We start from the raw sequence: 21,268 nt of genomic DNA, 5'->3' as shown, positions 1-21,268 counted from the left end.
GCTTCTTGCTTCACAGCTCGTTTGATATTATTTAAATACCTAAACAAGTAAACTGCAGACAAATATGGTCATGCAATGTTCCGAGTTTCACTCTGAAATCTATACCACTCAGGGGTTCTGATACGACAGCCTGGCAGTTTTGGTGATCAGATCCCAACAAACTAAATATGGGGCAAAGACTGTGTTTGTCTAGTGCAAAGTGGAAAACATTAACAATGCTGGGGGAATACCCCACATATATTATATTCCAAGCTCTCTTGTTGAATAAATACTGTAGCGATTAAAAGAAAAGCATGAGTTTGTCCTAGTGCTCACACACAACAGTCTTTATAATCTCCTGTATTGTCAGTAAGGATGTGACGGTAGATTGGCATAATTATAACACACATATTCTGTGTCTCTTCACATTATATTTTCTCCTGTGTGAAACTAAAAAAAAAGACAGAAGTGTATTTCTCTGTGTGTCATTTTCTTTGTGGTAATTTACATCATCATTCAAACTCTGCAAAGCCCTGGAGGTTTTGATGTCTTTTAACTTTCCCTGATGTCCAAAGCATTGTAACAAAAAGCAGTTTATTGTAATAGAAAGTCTTCCCTTCATATAAATTGGGTAAAAGCCAGACTTGGGAATATCCTCAAAAGCAAGTAAATTGTGGGACGTCGTCTCAAGGCTAAAAAAAAGGGGGGGCCATATAATTAAAATTGATGTCACACATGCTATAAATCATAAGTAAAGCAAGAGGATGTATAAACATGTAAACTGTTTGATAAGTTTTGCTTTTTTAACACGGTGGGCTTTTGTTTCACAGTCAGTGGTGACTGCAACAAATTTTCCCGTGGTCTACACGGGTGATGTTGTAATGAATGAAATTAACCAGCGGGGGCGCTCGTTGCCTGTCTTCTTTTCATTGTTTGTGGCGTACCGTCGTTGTAGTCTGCACCGCAGGCGGTGAGAGCTGGTAGTCAGAGGAAAATGGCGGACGGTGTGGATCATATCGACATCTACGCCGACGTCGAGGAGGAGTTCAGCCAGGTAATAAATACATATTTTCCTACCTCGCTTATAGGTGTTATTTTTTTTAATATCTGTATAATCTGCTATATTTATTATAACCTACAAAGTGGCGAGCTTTTGTGGCTAAAGAAGCTCTCTGACATACAAGGCCTTTTCAACATGCTGCAAGCCTGCAGCCTCTGCTATCGGCGTGCTTTGCAGACTTTTGTTTGTTCGTGGGGTTGTCGACATTTAACACGACTTTTCATGTATTTAGTAATTAATATGCACGCTGCAGTTGTTTCGTGATGTGCGTTGTTATTTATTCAAGTAAATGCTAAAAGCAGCCGTCTTCACGGCGTAGCTTGGGTTCAGGCCTTGGCATGGTCGCCAGTGGCGGGCTAGCAAGACAAACAAACGCACTTTCGTTAGCGAGCTGACATTGGCTAATTCACAGCTATCACGCTGTCGTGTCTAGTAAGTCTTTACTTTTTTCAGTTGATAAAGAGAAGTTTTAAGCTAAACCGAACGCCTTTAGGCTCTAAGGTTGTGTAAACATTTTCCAACCGACAATGGTCAGGCCAATAGCTGACGATAGCCTCAGCCTATCGTCGATAAACTCGTGCAGTCGCCCAACCTTAGTAGGCTCTGAATAGTGTAATAAACACGGCATGTTGTTAGCATGGAGTAGGTCAATGTTGGGGCTATTCAGAAGATATTTTTCTCCACACGCCCCTTTTCTGTGACGGTGGTTATAATTTCAGCTTAGCCAAGGACTCGCATGTGAAGATAGTGTTGTGTCTCGAACTGCTAAACAGCTTTCAAAACATACTTGATTTTGACCCATAATGCAAACACTCAGTTTGCATTCATGCTTGGGGAAAGTCACAACGCATAAATTTATCCAGGTGATCAAATTTGAACTTAAGTAAGCCAGTGTATTAGAATAAAATGATTTAACGGATATATTTAAGTCACGACTTTGGCAGATTGGTTAAGTAAACCCCCAATCTTTTAATTTGTCCCAATTGAAGCAATTGGTTTTGCACAGGGTGCATAAATAAACCACTTCAAATTAATTTGATACGGATATAAGTTCTACGAAGCTTGCGACTACCTGCTGATCACAAGTTTATGCTGTTATTATTATTATCATACTACAATATCTGGATATGCTGTGAACCTTAACCCTAAATTGACTTTTCCTGGTCAGCATAAAGCAGTTGCATGATGCTAGTGTTATTGAACTTGAATTGATTCAATAGTGAATTACATCTTTTTAATGAGTGCTGGTATGTTTTTCTGACAACTGCCTATTGCAAAAACAATTAAATCAAACTCAATTCAGTGGGAATTTTGCACACCTGTCACAAGGAAACCTTTTTGTACAATGTGATGGTGAAAACCAATGTAGGTTTGCTATTCTGGTGTTGGTGAGGAAACCGATTCAGAATCAGATCAGACATAGAAGCTGATAAATTATATCCTTGGTGTTAATAACATCAAATCATTATCAAGCTCTAGATATTAAGTGCTTCACTGATCTTTTCTTGCATTCTTAATACAGGAAGCTGACTACCCAGTTCATGAGCAGATCGACCTGTATGATGACGTAATATCCCCATCAGCCAATAATGGTGATGCTCCAGAAGACCGGGATTACTTGGATTCACTGCCAGCCCCAGGTGGCACAGAGGGAGGGAAAAGCGCCCCGCCCAACGTGGTGTACACCTACACTGGAAAAAGAATCGCCCTGTACATAGGAAACCTCACATGGGTGAGTGTCAGATTGTCTAAAAATTGGACTTACAAATTTAATTGTGATCCATACATGATGCCATTTTGCTTGGGGTTGTTTTTGCAGTGGACAACTGATGAGGACTTGACAGAAGCTATCCGGGTGATAGGCATCACAGATGTGCTGGAGATAAAGTTCTTTGAAAACCGAGCCAATGGCCAGTCAAAAGGGTGAGGTCTTTAGTATTTTATTTCTATGATGCAGTTGGACTAAGTTAAAGAGTATGTTAAGTATTTCGTGTTAGGAGTACAGGGTGGGATCACACTGAGTCAGTTTTATGATTGTATTACCACAAGGCTGTTGTTTCTAAAGACATAAATATGTTCTTGAGTGCCAGTGACCTTGTTTAGATATTACTATCAGCTCAGAATTTCACAGTGCATTGACGTTTATGCGATCAATTGTCTGACTGTATGCCCTCTGCGTGTGTTTTCCAGGTTTGCTCTGGTGTGTGTTGGTTCAGAGGCATCCTCCAGAAAGTTAATGGAGCTGCTGTCAAAGAGGGAGCTCCATGGTCAGAATCCCATTGTCACACCATGCAACAAGCAGTCCCTCAGCCAGTTTGAAATGCAATCACGCAAAAGTAAGTAGGGCAAGTGTGCACATGGTTTATTTATCCGAAGAGATCAGTGCTGGTTAAAGGAAGTTATGTAAAAAATTTGCACATGTTGGAATGTGAGTTATTCTAAATATAAATATATTTGACTACACAGTACATCACATATGTTACATGACCTGTGTTTAATCTTAGCATATGTATGAACTCATACATGTAATTTATCCTTGTTTTTGTCTCTTAGCCAGGTGCACATATTGATTAATGATTACATATGAAATGAGTTTGTATTTGTCTTTTCACAGGTACCCAGACAGGTCAGATGTCTGGGGAAGGAAAGGCTGGTCCTCCTGGTTCTGGACCCCGTGGCGGTTTCCCCATGGGCAGCCGAGGGAGAGGCAGGTTCCCCGGACCACCTGGCCCTGGAGGAGACCGCTTCCCTGGTCCCGTAGGGCCTGGGGGTCCTCCACCACACCTTCCTGGTTAGTTTAGCAAGATGTGTTGGTAGTATGGGACAACACTCAGTTACTTGAGAAATGAATATTGATATTCAAAAATTCATCATCAAAAATAAATTGGGGGCAGAAACGTTCCAAATCAATGGATTGTGTTGTCTTGAATGCTGAGTGGGCTTATTACCAAAATAAGTTTGTTTAACCACATTTCATAGGGATATATAGTTGAACTTGAGGTGGATATATTAGTTTTTGAGACTTGGCAGTCAAAACGAGTTCATGAGTGGATGTGTTGTGGATATAAGCAAATCCATAAAGACACACAGCTCACAAAAAGTGCAACCTGTCATGTATGGATCCACCACAGCTGGCAGAGGTTGTGTTAAATCACATATTGAACTTTGTAGGTCAGTTTATTTCTGTTCAGTATTGTCGACTGTGTGATGATTTGAAAAAAATAAATACATATAATGTTACAGCGCAACAGATTTAAAGTCACAAGTGTTTTAAAAAGTTGGAAGTTCTGCTTTCTGTCTGGCAGTGCTGCTCAGGTAGCACAGTCCAGGCATTGCTGTTACTCACACCTGCATGGGATCATGGCTCATCTGATCTAGTATGTTTTTTTTACTATTGCGGGATCTCTCATCTCTCCCTTGGCAGGGCTTTCTTTGCATGTTTCCTTCTTTGTCTGGTTTGAATTTTTGTCTCACTTAACCTCAAGTTGAACAGTTGATCCTTCTCATGGTGTGGTTTCCTGCTTGTGAAAATTTCCAACACCATTCCTTTACTTAGAGGTTTTCTCAAAGCTTGACTTGGTACGCTGCCAAACTTACCTCTTTACAAATCTTGGCTTGGCTGCTTTTCAGAAGCAGTAAGAGAATGGAGTAGCAGGCTGTTCTCCATTCCCCCTTTTCATATCTCTTCTTTCGCTTAGTGGCTGGTGCCCCGTCCCGCTGGGCTGCGACAGGCCTTCGGTTAGCAGGTAGAGGTTTCTGAAGGGAGGAGTTGTGATTGGTTTGCTTTTTTCCCCATTAGGCTCGGGCATGAGACCAGATCTGGTTAGGCACCAAGATGGCCCTCTGATGGATATGAGTTTCAATCCCTTCCAGCCGGGGGGCAGGAACGGGAGCTGGCGTAGCAGAGGTGAAATACCTCGATTAATCTAATTGATTTATTAGATGGCCTTATAATCCTAGCTTTGGCTTTTTATTGACAAATTAAACTGTCACATTTACTGCCCCGAGGCAGCTGATCTTCATTGCTTACTCTGAATCGACAGTTTACATTATTTGTCCCCACATGTGGCAGCATTTTAAATTTTAAAACATTTTTACCAAAAGAAATAAACGTGTGCTTTGTTTTTTTGAGCTTAAGTACATTTTAGGTAAATTAGTTGTTTCAGGGTGGCATAATGGCCCAGTGTCAAGAAAAAACGTATTTTTAAACTTTTGGAAAAATTCTTTTCGCAGGTTTGTAATTGATGTAAAGCAGTCAAACTCCTTAGTTCCACATTGCAGTTTATACACTGTATATACTCTCTTCAGGGCTTCTGGAAACTTATAGCAGTGCATCTTCTGAGTCAAGTGTTAATGAGAAGGGTCCAGTCCAATACAAGGCCTTGTTTAATTAAAACGGCAACGCCTGCTTGAAACTATAGCTTCTCATCTGTTCACTTTCCTTTTGATTTATTTTTCAGTGTCATTTGTGACCTTTTTTCGTCAATTGTTGTCCTGTGCAGCAATGGCTTTCTTTCATCTTTGTGTCACTGTCCCTGCTTTAAATTGCCATTTGGTACCTAAAGGTATCACTGTACAAAAGATACAAAATACAGGCTGCCACTAGACTTCAAAAATGAGTCCACAAATCGACTGTGCCAGTATACATTTTATGTTTTCAATCTGCCAGTTACTTGTTCTTGTAGAAAGAGGTGGAGAGCTCAGTCTGTGTCATTCTAGACAATAATTTTGGTTTACTGGAGCTTACTTCTTTCATGTTCCTTTTTTTTTTTTTTTCTTCTTGTCTTTTTTGTTAATTTGCTCTTTTTCTAGGTGGCATGCAGGGTCCTCCACGCCCCCCACCCGGTCCACCAGGTCCCCCAGGACCTCCAGGACCTCCACCTCCAGGCCAGGGTCTTCCACCTCCCATGGCTGGGCCTCCAAATCGTGGTGATAGGCCTCCTCCACCTGTTCTCTTCCCTGGGCAGTTTGGCCAGCCACCACTGGGACCCCTGCCTCCAGGTCCACCTCCTCCAGGCTATGGTCCTCCACCTGGTCCCCCACCTCCTCAGCAGGGCCCACCCCCTCCAGGACCCTTTCCACCCCGTCCTCCTGGACCTATTGGCCCGCCTATGGCATTGGCTCCACCACCACATCTGCCAGGTCCCCCGCCAGGTGGCCCACCACCAGCGCCGCATGTGAACCCTGCCTTCTTTCCTCCCCCTGGCAACAACAGCATGCCACCCAATGATAGCCGAGGTCCACCAGGACCAAATGACCCATACGGCCGCCCACCACCATATGAAAGAGGAGATTATGGGCCTGGAGGCCGGTAAGAACAATTACTGAGAAGAACAACAAATTAAACCACTATATATACACATTCAATATGAGGTTTTTGTTTGTGCTCGGGTAGCCTAGAACTTGGATACTGTGAATTAAAAATAAATTAATGCTTGATCCTTTTTTTTTTTTTTTTCCTGTTATTTTTTTTTAGGGACATGGACACATCACGGACCCCTCTAAGTGAGGCAGAGTTTGAGGAGATCATGAACAGGAACAGAGCCATCTCCTCCAGTGCCATATCTAGAGCAGTTTCTGATGCCAGTGCAGGTAAGGCAAATGGTGCTATATTTCCAATACATTTAAATAAGTGCGTTTACATGTTGTCAGTAAGGGAAAACTTAAATTTCTTCAAAGAAGTAAAAGGGCACTGCAATAGACCAGTGTACCCGGCTGCTTGCCCTATGACACTTGAGATAGGCTCCAGCCCGCCTGCGACCCTGATAAGGATGAGTGGAAGAGGATGGATGGATGAAAAGTTTACTCCACTGTTTTCTCTTTTTAGGTGATTATGGCAGTGCTATAGAGACTTTGGTGACAGCCATCAGTCTGATTAAGCAGTCCAAAGTGTCCGCAGACGACCGCTGCAAGGTCCTCATCAGTTCTCTGCAGGACTGTCTCCATGGCATTGAGTCAAAGAGCTATGGCTCTGCGTCAAGGTAAGCCTGTTAAATATTACACTGAAACAGGTAGTTACATACGTGTGGACTAAAAGAAAATGTAGGTGTTTGAACTTTATTAAAAACTTCACAACTGTAACTTGATGTTCGTTTGTCTCTGCAAGGCGAGAACGTTCCAGGGAACGTGACCACAGTCGCTCAAGAGAAAAGAGTCGACGACACAAATCTCGTAGCCGCGACAGGCATGAGGACTATTACAGAGAACGCAGTCGGGAGAGAGATCGTCATCGTGAGAGGGATCGGGACCGTGACCGGGAAAGAGAGAGGGAGAGGGAATACCGGCACCGTTAGCCGGAAAGGAGGTGGGTACCAGTTTTATGTTTTATTTTTTTGTGTATTTTTCCAGTATCTTTGTCTTAAACTTTGAGGCAAACTAATTTAGGCTCAGACGGCATGACAGAAACAGAAAGTGGCACAGTTGAGATTTAAAGTCTTCTCTGTTTGCACACCTCCTCTCATTGGATTCACTGGCTCTAGATAAATCCCAAAGCCAAATCCTACTTACACCCACATAATGGTTAAACATCTGATAATGGATGTTATCATCAAAATATTAAATTACTGCATGAGGAGAGTAACAGGTAGGCAACAAAAAGGCTTTCAAAACTCAATCCTCTGTCTTCAGGTAGGTATAAGGTAAGTCAACTTAAACCATATTTCTTCAGTGGTAATCACAATTTCTATTGTATCACAAAATGTGCAAAATACACACTTGATGTATTCACTTTGGCACAGTGGAGTCTGTAAGTGTTGTATCTACGCTGTAGTCCCTTTGAAATGAGAAAATATAAGTCACTGGATTTCTGGATGTATTTTGTACTCTTTGGTCTGCAGGCTTCAGAGGCTGGTAAATTACAAAGTTCATTGGTTGCTTTGGATATTACAACAAATACATTTTAGAATAAAAGTTGTATGCACCTGTGCATGGCAAGAAAATAGCATACGTTACCTGTTGAGATGATTTTTGCAGTTACTCTTTTTATAAAATTTAAAGAGTTTTTGCATCAATAAAGTAGAAATTATCAGAATTTTGGCTTTTACCAGGAACTGTGGCAAGTGGACCAAATGTGCCTGATTTTTATTATATCAACACTCAGAACTGCCATATTAATTATATGTGAATTCCCAAAGTTTGGTTTATCAGTGGGCTTGTACTGGCCGCTTCAATCCTGATTGGCAAGATTTGGGTGTCACAATACTGTACAGTCATTTTTACAGTATTTCGTACAAATTAAGATTTTATATGGTCTGTTAAGATTGAATTGATTACTGTTTTTACACCTTGTCAGTAGTAGACCAATCTACATTTTGTAAATGTTTCATTCATAGTGTTGTACATATTCCAGTTTTAGTGTGTTATTTGAAATCTATCATTGTCCTGTGATATTTCAGAGAAGTTTAACATTTATCAGTGTCAACATCTTATGACTTTTGCCCCCTCCCACCCCTTAAAAAAAAAAACGAATGTCATTGTGCCATATCTGCATGACAGTAATATCACCTGACATTTCACCTGTGTCAAGTTGAATGTTTTTATTGCATAGTGTTTGCTCACTTTTGTATAATTGCACCTTAACTTAAGATGTTGAGGTGAAGTGGAGGAGGGAAAAATGCCTGTCCCCTTGACATAATAATCTGTCAAAATATATGTTACTGAATATCCAAATGCTGGTGTGGTTTTTACACGCAGTGTCACATCTAATCATTTTATGAGGCAACGGTCAGCCTGTATTCAACAGTGGCTGAAATCAAATTGTTTGCAGAGTCTGTGTAATGAGAATTGGTTAATATTTCAGATCTGTGCATAATAACTTGCATTATCATACTATTATGTTGACACACAATTTAAAAAAAAAAAAAAAAAAAAAAAAAAAAAAGTGATTTAAAGTTGAAAGCTAGCACAAGCTTAAGAAAATCAGTGTTTTTAGATCCTAAGCTCTTTGAGTCTGTGGAGCTCCCCCAGAAGGTTACACTGGAGTTTTTGTTTTTATTTTATTTTATTTTTTGTAGGCCATTGTGGCGTTCACTCATAGTAATATAATTTCTGCATATGGACTGAAGTGGAGATCTTGCTGTACTATTAAAATGCTTTAATGCTAGTTGTTAAAATACCACAAGTGTTCAGAAATAGAGTATATTCAATACAAGTTACATATATCCTCCATGTGCATTCAATGTTAGACCTATCATAAACGACTCCTTGTATGTCACAACTGTAACCGTAACTAACGCACAGCTGTGGTCACAGCCACTATCACGCTGACAGTTTGTCTTCCAACAACTTTAGTCAAAAATCACAGCTACAGTTTAAGAGCTCCTCTAGTTTCTGTAGTAACTGAATACCTGTGCCCTGAACAGTCACAACTGAAAGTCAACTTACTCGTGTAGTGGTCAAAATGAGTATAATGCAATTTCATAATGGAGTTTAGCTTCTTTTTTTTTTCTTTTTTTTCCATGGATCAGAGAAAACATTACTGCAAGAGAACACAAACCTAGTCCAGAAAAATATTCTCAGTGTTAACCCTTAGAGGGCTCTGCATGATTCAGGAAAAGAAAGTCACAATTTTATGGGAGAACTTGTACTGGTGCATAACATTCATGACAGTGAGTTAGGCTTCAGCATTCAGTTTAATCGGTCCAATTTAGCAAAGAGATCATGCAGGCATGTGAGATTTTTGTCTATTTTTAGCATTATATCCAAGCTAATTCAATTTTAACTGGTGCTGTGGTTGTAGATGCATTTATCTGAACATTCTAATTGTCAGCTTGCACCTAACGTTGTTGGATACAAAAATCATTAATAGTGTATTGCTCTCAAATGATTTGAGTCAACTATTTTAGGCTGCCTTTCTGCCCTGTGCTGGTTTTTGTCTGGGATTTTCAGAGTCAGGGTTTCACAAGTCGTTATGTAATCTCTTTGTGAAGATGCTTTCTTCCATTGCTTCAGTTGCACGTTGAATAACCCGCTAACTTGTGAAAAGTTTTGGGGCTTCTTTGGATATAGTGTTTCAGCCATTTTGGGTTTTTTGGCTGTCTTTTACTGCCAAAGCTCTGAGATATCTACAGTGTTGCATGTAAAGCAGACTTGAGTAGGTTACGTGGACCCTACAGCATCTCTGTACAGTTGCCCCCATTCCCAAATAATATCTGTCCTGATTTTAAATGTGCTTTATCCACTAAAGATATCTTCATGTATTTGCACTCAAACAGCATGAACTATGCTCCACCCATTGGAAAGATATTTATATATTTACATTGTTCCCTGTTTGTGTGCCTATTTCTCTTATACTGGAAAATAATAACTGGGGTGGTTTAACTTATGGAGTTGCTGCATTTTGAAAGTAGCCAAAAGAATGTAACTTAAACTCTAAAGGCAATTTGTCATGTAAATACTGGAGAGTTATGTTGATTTTAGCTGTCAGTTCTAGCTTGTTGAGTTGATCTGGTCTCTGTTCCACAAAATTGTTCTTTACATGCTCACGTTTTTCCTGCAAAACCTTGTGTCCACCAAGAACCTCACAACAAAAGATTACATTTTGTCAAATACATAAGATTTTTTTTGTAAATTAACTTTCATTTTAAGTCCAAGTTTAAAAAAAAAAAAAAAAAAAAAAAAAAAAAAAAAAAAAAAAATCAAACTAATAAATAAAATGTGAAAGTTGCTGGTGTCTCCTTTAATAGCCATCTTGTTGTCATTGTTGGAGATCCTCTGTGGGCACAAGGCCTAATAGCCTATTGCAATGTGTCAAGCACCAAAATGCATTTGAAGAATATTTATAAATTGTTGTTTGCAGTAAAAATGACTAAAGATCAGAATTAAGCGAGCAAAAATGTTGATGGTGAGATATGTCCCAATTTTTCCATTGCACCATGCCTTTGCATTTCTACTGATATTTGTGAGCTTGTTAAAGAGGAAAATAATTGAGATTGAGTGCCAAGTACATTGCTCCTCTTCTTGTAGTGTGGCCGTTTGTTGTTTCGAGATGTGCTTAACACTGTTTATCTGTTCATGTTTCCATGCAAGAACGCACAGTGTTTGTACCAGGCTTAAGTTACTTTTATGCTTTCTCTTCAGCCTGTTTGTAGGTGTATGTGTGCTGGGGGGTGCAGCCCTAATGTCCAAGCTATTTACACATGTCAAACCAGAGTCAAACAGTTTAGGTTATAGCTAATCAAACAGCCTTCATGTCCATAACATGGTTGAAATGTAATTCATGTCCTTAATTTTGGCCTTTGGCCAGAATATAGAAAAAGAAAATGTTTGACTTTATAGCTGAGCTAAGGCAAAAGGACATGGTTTTAATTCTTAATATTTAGTCCCACAGTTATTACAGTATATAACACATGAACTGTTAGTTGGTGAAAAAGATGTGTACCTTTTTCATACTCAATGAGCTGTCTGTGAGTAGTTTTCTGAAATATACACACATAAGTAATAACAGTGAAAGATTAGATGGCAGTCTATAAGCTAGGCAGTGGTAAGTATTGGCCCAATCTTATTTGCCGAGCCTTTTGTAGCACATAGCCAAGTTAGTGGACTGAGACTATTTCATGGACTGCTTGACCCTGGTTTGGCTCTGTCCCGTTTCATTTCCATTCTGTATTAACTGACACACCTACTACACATTTTAAAGTTTTATATGAAATATAATGAACCCGATATAAATGATTTATTGGGCTGATAATTTAAATGTTTCACCCTTGAGAAAAGTTCAGTTATGTCAAGTGTGATTATGGGAGGAGTACTGAGATGTGCGATGTGGCTGTAAGCTCAACTGCTTTTGTCTGCAGGCATATACTGTGTAAAGAAAACCTTTCATAATCTGAAAGGTTATCAAATTTCATTATGCATTTGAATCCATTAAACAATGTAAAAAAAAAATCACCTGTACTTACTTGAATTTTGGTGTAGATACCAGTTCTATCTGGCTTCATTTCAGCGTGTGAAGCAAAATCTCTTAATCATGGTTCAGTGATTTTAATGTTGAAACAACAAGTTTGAAATGACTTTCTTTATCACAATTTTTGTCATTTCATCTTAAAATTGTACAAATTTCTGGTAAGGTGCTTTAAATTGTGTAGAACTGTAATCCCACTGCTGCTGTCCTTTACAATTATGGTTAGAGGTAGCTTTTTCTGACTCCTGTACTTTGCATGCTCAACTTTGTCTATGCAAAGCATTACAAGCACAAAATATTCCATCTTCCTGACTTTGACCATGTTTGCGACACCGTAAGAATCACACTGTCATATTTTTTTTCTGTTTTATTAAAACTCTTGGTATGCTTGGGCAGGAAAGGTTTCACTAGATGTGCCGTATGTGCTTTTTCCTTCATAGCTGTTTTTTTGATTGATTACTGTTTTGGTCCTTTGTCTTTTCACTTTAATATACAGCTTAAACAAATTGCAACCATGGTTTTCTCTGGTATTTGCCACAGTGAGCAAAGTTTTCAGTGTACTCCGTTATGTAACCTGCTGGTCATAATGACAAATACTGAAATGTTTGGAGGTGATTGAAAGGTAAATCCCTATTGCTATAGTTAAAGACTTATCAAAGGAAAAAAAACTTTTAGCTCAGGTCTTCCAATAAAACTCCCTGTAAGTTTTAAAGGTTATTTATTTCTGTTTTCTGCATTTTATAGTCCTCTGAGAGCCAAATTAATTGAAACGCTATAAGTAAGACTTAATATTCTGAAGGTATTACCTAATGTTGATGCAGGTACACCATTTAATAATATTGTAAACAAGACGAAATGGTCATACACAATTTGGCCATTTAGACACTATAACCATTGTCCATCCCTGAATTTGTAATTCTGTAACAGAACAAACAAAATTGCCCCAGGTATTTAAGTGCATTTACATATGGTTATCAATATTTTTATGTCTAAAAGAGTTAAGTGCCACATGCAAACATCTGTACATGTATATACGTGTATATGCATGTACATACTTTGAAATCCATGTTTCTGTAGTTGTAGGGCAGACTTGACGAAAGATTGAAATACTTTTCTTTGTGTGTGCGTGTACATACTCATAGAGTTCAATTTAAGTTCTTGAATGTTAGCTGTTGAACTGTGCATGATATGTTTCTGTGTCTGTGCTAGGGTTGGGGACAATACACAGCCAACAGAGTGTTAAGAGTAGCAGTTAAATACCATAGTGCCATTTATGCTGCGTGTAAGAGGCTTCTCTGTCTGCACTGCCTTTGCTAAGATAAAATGACTTGAACAAACTCCAACCTCGTGGCTCAGAGTGACTGTGAATTGAACCCAGCCCTGGTGTAAATTTTGTGTATGTAGTGTAGAGGTTTAATGATGAGTGGGGAAAATGTTCACTGTTGGGCTGGCTCCAAACCAAACTCCACCCTTCGTTTTGACACCTTTCAGCTTACGAGGATCAAGGATGGATGGAAGGAAAAGGAGGAACTCTTTCCCTGCCCTCCGTGCATGACCGGACAGGAACACAACTACCATCACTTCCTCCACCCCCTCCATTTCTCCTCTCCTATCCTTCTCCACCCATCCTTCTCTCTATCTGTTGTCTGCCTGGTTTAAGAGCAGCGGATGGAAGACCCTGACCTGTGTAAGGCTATGTTATCCAAACTTCTATACTCATGGTAACTAAAGATGACAAAAGAATCTTTCCAAACAGCTCTTTTATTTTTATGATGTTTTATTTGACATGAAAAGTAAGCGTGATGCTTTTTTGCGACTTATAAATAAATAAATAAATGGCCTGCACGATCCCCAAATAGAAGACACAAACATTACACCCTTTTGTTTTTTTGTTTTTTTTCTTGTTCTTTGGCTCGCTGTATTGTGTGTGTATATACAGTTTAGAGATTAGTTTTTATAAGGTATGTGCTTGATGTTTTCTCTCCTACCCTCACTCTCTCGTTCTCATTTATTCTTTTCATGGCTAGTACGTTTGTAAATGTCTCTGCTTTTTGATTAAAATTAGATGGTGTTGTAATAAAAAATGTTTACTGAGGTACACTCTGCATTCAGTGAATTCCTCTACGTTTCGTTCATTTATATTAAATGTATATACTGACTTAGATTTTTTATTATTATTATTTGTTTTTTGTTTTTTTTCTTTTTTACATTGGTAAATGGCAAGGATGTAGTCACTTTGGTTTGTTTTTATCTTATGTTGCATTACATAGTCAACATGCTAAACCAAAAAGAGAAGAGCCTGCTGTTTGGAATGGTTTTTGATGGTGGGTTATTTTGTAATTCCGCTGAATAATTATCACTGAAACACCGCATGAACAAATTGTCTTTCACTTCTGTCATATAATGATTTAAAATCAGATTTTAATTCAAGCAGCCTTCATAGTTGAAGCTTGAGTGAAAGTGTTTATTCCTTAATTGGGAAGTATGAACCAGTTTGTTACATGCCTTTCACTTTAGATGTTACATGTTTTATGTATTTGAATTTTGAAGGCTTTTCCATGATAGATCTAAATAACTAAACCATGAACAAAGTGCGTTTTAATTTGTCGGTACAGTGTAAAACATTCTGCCACCTGTCATTTTTATTGTTTTGCATGTTTGTCAAAATGGACGGACAGCAATTTGTTGAAGCTTTTAGGGGGTTTTTTTGTTTGTTTTTTTCATGCAAGGTTGGGAAAATAGCAATGACTGGTTTAGCTTTTACTCAGTTATTTTTATTATAACTTACAATTATTTTTTTTTAAAAAAAATAAGTGTAAATTACATTGCCACAGCTTTCCCAGCACACATGATATAACACGATTATACCACCAGTTTTTAAAATGTGAGTTAATGGAAATCAGGAAATTACAGGTATGTTGAGGTTTGATGCTGCAGTGTGTCATCGGGTGTCTTAAATGCAAATCAGTATGAATACAGCGCAATAACATGGTGCTTTTGTATGGTTTTTAACGAGAACAAAGTTGCATGCAGACAACATTATAACACATTTTTGTGAAATTATCGCCATTGGTGAAATTTTTAATTTGCTCCCAAAAAAATCTGAAACTTGTGTTCACACCTTGTCTTTCTGGGGGTTATTCTTTTATTAATGTCATTTCAATTTCACTCCGTAACAATTTAGAAAATGCCTTATTTTCAAACGTAACCAGTGAATGTAAAACTTTTGGATTCAGAGTCACAGCAGGAATTTGAATGACAGGCTGTGCAGGAAACTGTACCAGCATCTTTTGAAACCATTGTCTTGCTCTTGAAGTGTATTCTTTTTCAGTATACTTCAGAAAGTGACTTATTGGGGAATGTAAGTGCCTTTGCTCCGTATCCTTGCAAATTCACTGAAAGTGTGATGTAATGTAAACAAAATGTAAATTGGATTTTGATATTAAAAAAAAAAGAAAAAAATGGGACCTTTTTGAATATAATGATGCTATTTCTGAACAGTTAGTTTAAAAATGTTGAAAGTTTTAAGGCCCTATATCATGTTTTTTAATGATATTGGCTTAATTTGATGTTAGTTAGTTGCTCTTTTTCCTCATTTTATTTCCTGCTGATCTGTTTGGGGAAAATACTATACATGTGCCTTGTTTTCTTTTTTTTTTATTCGTTTTTATTTAAATTATTAAATTATTTCTTTAGTTGTGCATTGAATTTGGTAACTCCAATGGAGTTCTGCCCTGGTCAAGCTAAGCAGAAGTGTAGCCCTCCAGAATAAGAGCGTTTGTACAGGAATTTGGTTTCATTTTCTTTGTGTTAGCTTTTGTTCCGCAGCACGAAAAGGTAAGTGATTTTTAGGTCTACAAACACAACCAGTGAAGAAACAAGAAGTCTGATCGACTGCGGGAGTCTTTAAACTGCACAAGCAGTTGGAAAGTATATACATATGTATTTATGAGTTTTCAGTATTTGTATGAGTAAGATGTTTTCACTAACTGCTAGTTTCGCTGGTTTCTAGATACTTTATTTTAAAAATCACACTTGTCTAGTAAAGGGGCCTTTGCATGATGACTTGGAAACATGTTTCTGCTACAAATTGAGGTTATAGTTTTTTAAGATGAGTAAAATAGTTTATGACTTAACAAAAAATGAAATTAGCTTCCATATTAAATGGTCTCACTTGGGCAAAATACTTGCTGAATTTGTATCACCACTGTAACTTTGGGATTTTAAGTTAAGGTTCAGGTGTATTTCTACCGCCAATAATGGTTACATGTAGTGATACATTGCAGGTAAATAGATTATCATTTGCTCTCAAAGAATAAAGTATACAAATTAAGTTTTTGTGGTTCTGTTTTATTTGTGCATAATGCGTTTCGTTTTATTAGAAACAAGTGTGGGAAAGTAAATTTTGTTTTGGAACAGTTGCTTAAAAATCACGTATGATGTCCAAAAGTATTTTCTTAACTTTAGGCCAAAACACTTGTTTTGCCATTGGAGATTGCCTGGACCTCGCACCTTAAGTGTTAGACCTGAAGGCTTACTTTTGAACAGAATTTTAAGTCCATCCTAATGTAATGGTAAAGGGTTGTTAAAGTATAAAACAGTGTCGGACAGAAGTGCAGAATATCAGGTGTGAGGAGGTTTAAAGATAACCTAAGTGTGTAGAGGTTTAAAACTTAACTATTGTGTAAAAAGAGTCGACATCCTGTCCGATTGTGAATGTTCTGCTGGATAAAACGAATACTTAAATTAGCATTGCGTAAGTGACGAAAATATCCAGTATAATGAGCAAATGAAAACAGGATTGCCGAAAGTAATTGCTGTTTTCTGTATTGTCAGTCATGTTAGACATCATCATGTCACTTGAAGTAAAAAAAATCAGAGAAGCCTAGAACTAAAAGGTTCTGGATTCATTGGCCATAGTTTGGTTGCTTTTGTAATGACCGCAAACGTTCTTGCTTCCGCCGGGTCCGGAACCTTAGAATCCTGGTAGCCTTTCTATCAGGACAGATTAATACGTTGCACTACCTACTTCCGGCGCTTGTTTGGCTGGCAGTTTAAAATGGTAGTACGCTGTGTGTAACGCCTACTTTTAATGCCTAAATGGCAAGGTTTTTAGACAAGAAAGCTGAGAGGACAACAAAGAGTCCTGCATAACGCACTAAAGGATTAGCGGCACTGTTTTAGTTGTAATATGTTCAAAAAGATGACTGAATTTGGTCCAGATTCCGGGGGGCGCGTTAAGGTAACGTAACTAACGCCACACTCTAGTGTAGTGTAGGCGAACCACTTTGTGATTTTTATATCATTTAAAACAATGAGCAGAATAATTTAACGTGGATTGCGATAACTTGACGAAAATCGCGTGGTCGGATTCAATTTCTGTACTTCTGTATTTGCCACTTGTACCGTTGTCATGCCTGTTTTTAAATTTCTGTATTCTCTCTGTTGGCTGCAGGGAGTGACTATTGTGAAGCCTATTGTGTTTGGGAATGTTGCCCGCTACTTTGGAAAGAAGAGAGAAGAGGATGGGCACACACACCAGTGGTCTGTGTATGTGAAGCCTTACAGAAATGAGGTGAGGCATCCACATCAGTAAGAGGGATTTAGCAGGGCCTACAAAATGTGTCATTTACCTGAAAAAGGATACAAAATGCTGTTTGAAAAGACTTAAAAAATACTTTTCTACCAGGATATGTCAGCTTATGTAAAGAAGATCCAGTTCAAGCTACATGAGAGCTATGGTAACCCTCTGAGAGGTGAGATGACTCTTTACATTGCAAGTATGAAATATTGAAGGATTTACTGGAAATAGTAATCCATCCATTTTTAATATATGACACTTTTTCAGAAAATTCATTATTCTGTGAAGCTCTCTGTGTTTCTCTTATTTCCAGTGGTCACTAAGCCTCCATATGAAATCACAGAGACAGGCTGGGGGGAGTTTGAGATCATCATCAAGATCTTCTTCATCGATCCCAATGAGAGACCTGTAAGAGCCAACACAAATAGTTACTTAGCTGTTTCAGAGAAAGCTGAGCGATCCGTGGTGCAGTTGTCATCACCGTTGCCTTACAACAAGGTCCAGGGTTTGAATCCACCATACAGGTGGACCAGAATGAAAGGGTTTTAATATATTTTGACTGCTTGATGATAGACATTTTAGAGCTTGAGTGGCATGTGGACACAGTGGTTAGCAGCCTTGCCTCAAAGCAAAGTTTGTCCTTCCTGGTCAGCTGGGCCATTTTTGTGTGGAGCATGTTCTCCCTGTATCTGCGTAGCTTCTCTCAGTGTCATCCTCCCACAGTCACACATGTTAGGGTAACTAGTTCTAAATTAGTTGCCTTTCAATCTGTATTAGCTCTGTTATAGACCTGTCCAAGGTATACCCTGCCTCTCACCCTGTGACATCTGGGATAGTTTCCAGCCCATGACCCTGAATTAGATAAGTGGTTAAGGAGATAGATGAGCGGGCTCTCCGTCATCTGCTTTGATTTATTTGGGGGGTGAGGGGAAAGGGAAGAGGGAGACGGGACAAGAGATGCATATAGGAGAGAGCTAGAGTTTAGAAATTTCTAATCAGTTTTATTTATATACCACCAAATCACTTGTTAGGTGAGTGTCTAAACCACCACCCTAGTATTTCAAATACACATGTTATAAATAAAAGAAATATACACTTTTGAGTGTGGTGTGCTATTTCTCTTAGTGTACAGTTTAAACGGTTCTTCTTTAGTGTATGGTTTCTTATAAGAAAAAAAAAAAACATCAAAAGCCATCTGATTTATATTTACACAACAGCACTGTGTAATCCTCAGCACCTGATAAGTAATATATAGTTGTCCATGAGGATCAGCTTATTTAAAATGTGCCTGTATCCATTGCTTGAATTTCTGGTTTTGTTTTCTTAGGTGACCTTGTACCACCTGTTGAAGCTGTTCCAGTCAGATTCCAGTGCCATGCCCAAGAAGACAGTTGTGTCTGAATTCTACGATGAAATGGTACCATTGGTTTAGACTCTGACGGTGGTTGTGTTTGTATATCAGTTTGTGTGAGCTCATCAATCGCTGCATGTTATTGTTGAGAGCGAGAACTCTGAATGCGTCGTTTTTCTGCGTTTCAGATCTTTCAGGATCCAACAGCCATGATGCAGCAGCTACTGACCACATCGAGGCAACTCACCCTGGGAGCCTACAAACATGAGACGGAGTGTATGTATTCATATATTCAACTCGGTTTTAAAAAACAAAACAAAAAGGCATTCACAAGTTTTGAGTCTCTTTTGTCTTCATGTCTGTGCGATTCTCCAGTCGGTGAACTGGAGCAGAGGACCAAGGAGAAACTGGAAGTGGCAAAGAAGAGAACAAGCCAAGAGATCGCGGAGCTGAAAGACAAACTCAAAGCCAGCAGAGAGAACATCAACCACCTTAAGGCAGAGATTAGAAAACTGGAAGAGGACGGAGACCATAAAGAGCACTGAAAGAAGGACAAATATGCTTATGGATGCAATCAGTTGTTGAAGCAATTTTCTGTGCTCCTGCCCTCTCAAAGGATTTAACAAACAAAAAAAAAAGTCAGTGTTGTTATTTGTTTGAGGATTTTTGCATTTTATTTTTGTTGAGCGTCCAAGGGAATCTTAAACATGTAAATATGTTTTGAGTTGGTAGGAAAGTGCTTTAAAAATGTAGTCGGCCACAAAAACTCCTCTAAACATACAAATGATCTAGTTTTGTTTTTTATTGCAACACTCTAAAGAGTCAGAAATCACAAAGTGTTGTGAGCCTTTTTTTCTTGTAGCTAAATCAAGTCTGCTTTTGGTTCTATGCATCTGCATCTTTTTGTTTTCCCCAAACATGATCAAACCAGTGAGGGAGAATGATGAAACACAAAGCTGTCATTTCTCTGGTTTGATTTTGAAGCCAGTCTTGTTCAGTCATCCTGATATAAGGTCACTATTACTGTGTCAATTAGGACAAACATTTTTGCACTAGTCACACACGACTTTCAGTGTGAATAGCTTGTCCTTTAGTACTAGCTTCCTCGTGTTTTATGTAAATATTTTTAACAATCGGCTCATAAACATTGGGATACTTTTTTTTTCTCAATATAAAGAAGGTGACCTGCTGTGAAAAAAAGTATTTGCCCCCCTCCTGTTTTTTTGTTTTTGTTTGTTTTGCATATTTGTTACATATTTCTGGTCATCATTTAATTCTAATATTAGACAGAAAAAATCCAAGTAAATACAAACGGCAGTTTTTAAATAAAGGATTTCCTTTATTAAGGGGGAGAGATAAGCTCTCCAATCCTCCTTGGCCCTTTGTGGAGAAAGTAATTATACCTAACCCTAATAACTGATTGTGCCAACCTTGGCAACAAGGACTGCAACTCAGCATTTGTGATAACTGGCGCTGATCACTGTGGAGGAATCATGATCCACTCTTCTTTGCAGAATTGTTTTAATTCAGGCACACTGGTGGGTTTGGAACATAAGGTCATCCAAGTAATATACCAAATAATCTCAACTGGATTGGAGTCTGGACTTAAACTAGGTCGTTCTTTTTTTTTAATCATTCAAAGGTAGACTTGCTGTTATGTTTTTGGTTCACTGTCCTGCTACATAACCCAACAGTGTTTCAGCTTCAGGGCACACATCAGTGGCTGGACATTGGTTGCCATTTTTGCCCAGTCTTTTTCTTGTACTTGAATTATGAACTCTGACCTGGCTTCTTTTGTGACATCCTGGATGTACTTTTGGGGTAATTTTGGTGGGTCAGCCACTCCAGGGAAGGTTCACCACTGTTCCAAGTTTTCTCTGTATGTGGATTATGGCTCTCACTGTGGTTCACTAGAGTGCCAAAGCCTTAGAAATGGCTTTGTAACCCTTTCCAGAATGATGGATGTCAATGACTTTTTCTCATCTATTCTTGAGTTTCTTTAGATCAGCGTGATGTGTTTCTTTTTGAGAATCTTTGCTTTGTCAGACAGTTTTGAGTGTTTAGTAATTCACCTGGTCTGGCAGTAATCAGGCAGCTGCAACCAGTTTTTCAACATTGTGGTTAATTACATTTTATTCATGATTTAACAAGTAGGACAGTTACTTTTTGACATATCCTGTAGGTCTGGATAGCTTTTCCTTTAATAAATTAATTCATCATTTAAAAACTGCAGTTTATGTCTATCTAAGATTACAATTTACTTGGTGACCAGTGCTATGTTGTACAATCCATATTCAGGGATTCAGCTTTTAGGATTGTCAAGTAATGCAATAAATGAAGTGTAACTATTATTTATAGTTTCTGCACCAACTAATTTTTAGATTATGGCAAAAAAAC

General features: G+C 38.4%; 3 protein-coding genes across 5 annotated transcripts in view; all 3 read left to right on the top strand.

Annotated features, from left to right (window-relative positions):
* The first annotated feature begins 903 nt into the window (after window positions 1-903).
* On the top strand, window positions 904-17,487 carry cpsf6 (cleavage and polyadenylation specific factor 6). Of its 3 annotated transcripts, none has more exons than XM_040035306.1 (11): window positions 904-1,033; window positions 2,562-2,771; window positions 2,859-2,962; window positions 3,230-3,375; window positions 3,654-3,830; window positions 4,839-4,946; window positions 5,852-6,350; window positions 6,516-6,631; window positions 6,867-7,020; window positions 7,146-7,343; window positions 17,395-17,487. In XM_040035306.1, exons 1-10 carry the CDS (start codon window positions 974-976, stop codon window positions 7,330-7,332), a joined length of 1,761 nt encoding a protein of 586 aa, XP_039891240.1. In that variant the 5' UTR covers window positions 904-973; the 3' UTR covers window positions 7,333-7,343; window positions 17,395-17,487. The 3 variants fall into 3 exon arrangements, with proteins under 3 accessions (XP_039891240.1, XP_039891239.1, XP_039891241.1); XM_040035305.1 differs by lacking the exon at window positions 17,395-17,487 and adding an exon at window positions 13,431-15,393; XM_040035307.1 differs by lacking the exons at window positions 4,839-4,946; window positions 17,395-17,487 and adding an exon at window positions 13,431-15,393.
* Window positions 5,150-21,268, top strand: part of napepld (N-acyl phosphatidylethanolamine phospholipase D) — a 28,011-nt gene continuing 11,892 nt past the window's right edge. Inside the window, exon 1 of the mRNA XM_040035314.1 lies at window positions 5,150-5,160. The gene's annotated coding sequence lies outside the window, so the exon portion shown is untranslated. The remainder of the gene's footprint in view (window positions 5,161-21,268) is intronic.
* On the top strand, window positions 16,392-21,222 carry yeats4 (YEATS domain containing 4). The gene is made up of 7 exons (XM_040035319.1): window positions 16,392-17,181; window positions 17,395-17,514; window positions 17,629-17,695; window positions 17,834-17,928; window positions 18,848-18,937; window positions 19,060-19,147; window positions 19,247-21,222. The coding sequence occupies exons 1-7, from the start codon at window positions 17,131-17,133 to the stop codon at window positions 19,414-19,416; spliced, it is 681 nt and encodes a 226-aa protein (XP_039891253.1). The 5' UTR covers window positions 16,392-17,130; the 3' UTR covers window positions 19,417-21,222.

The sequence above is a fragment of the Simochromis diagramma genome, unplaced genomic scaffold, assembly GCF_900408965.1.
Source record: "Simochromis diagramma unplaced genomic scaffold, fSimDia1.1 OVJJ01000816.1, whole genome shotgun sequence".
In the NCBI taxonomy this organism is placed as follows: domain Eukaryota; kingdom Metazoa; phylum Chordata; class Actinopteri; order Cichliformes; family Cichlidae; genus Simochromis; species Simochromis diagramma.
The sequence above is the reverse complement of the archived record's forward strand: the minus strand, read 5'-3'. Positions and strand labels throughout refer to the sequence as shown.

Bases quoted from the DNA above. Each gene is read 5' to 3' on its own strand.
- yeats4 (XM_040035319.1), top strand. From the start codon at position 17,131: ATGTTCAAAAAGATGACTGAATTTGGTCCAGATTCCGGGGGGCGCGTT. The intron at 17,515-17,628 runs GTGAGGCATCCA...CTTTTCTACCAG, and splicing joins TGAAGCCTTACAGAAATGAG to GATATGTCAGCTTATGTAAA. The intron at 17,929-18,847 runs GTAAGAGCCAAC...TTGTTTTCTTAG, and splicing joins TCGATCCCAATGAGAGACCT to GTGACCTTGTACCACCTGTT.
- cpsf6 (XM_040035306.1), top strand. From the start codon at position 974: ATGGCGGACGGTGTGGATCATATCGACATCTACGCCGACGTCGAGGAG. The intron at 6,351-6,515 runs GTAAGAACAATT...ATTTTTTTTTAG, and splicing joins GATTATGGGCCTGGAGGCCG to GGACATGGACACATCACGGA. The intron at 7,021-7,145 runs GTAAGCCTGTTA...TGTCTCTGCAAG, and splicing joins AGCTATGGCTCTGCGTCAAG to GCGAGAACGTTCCAGGGAAC.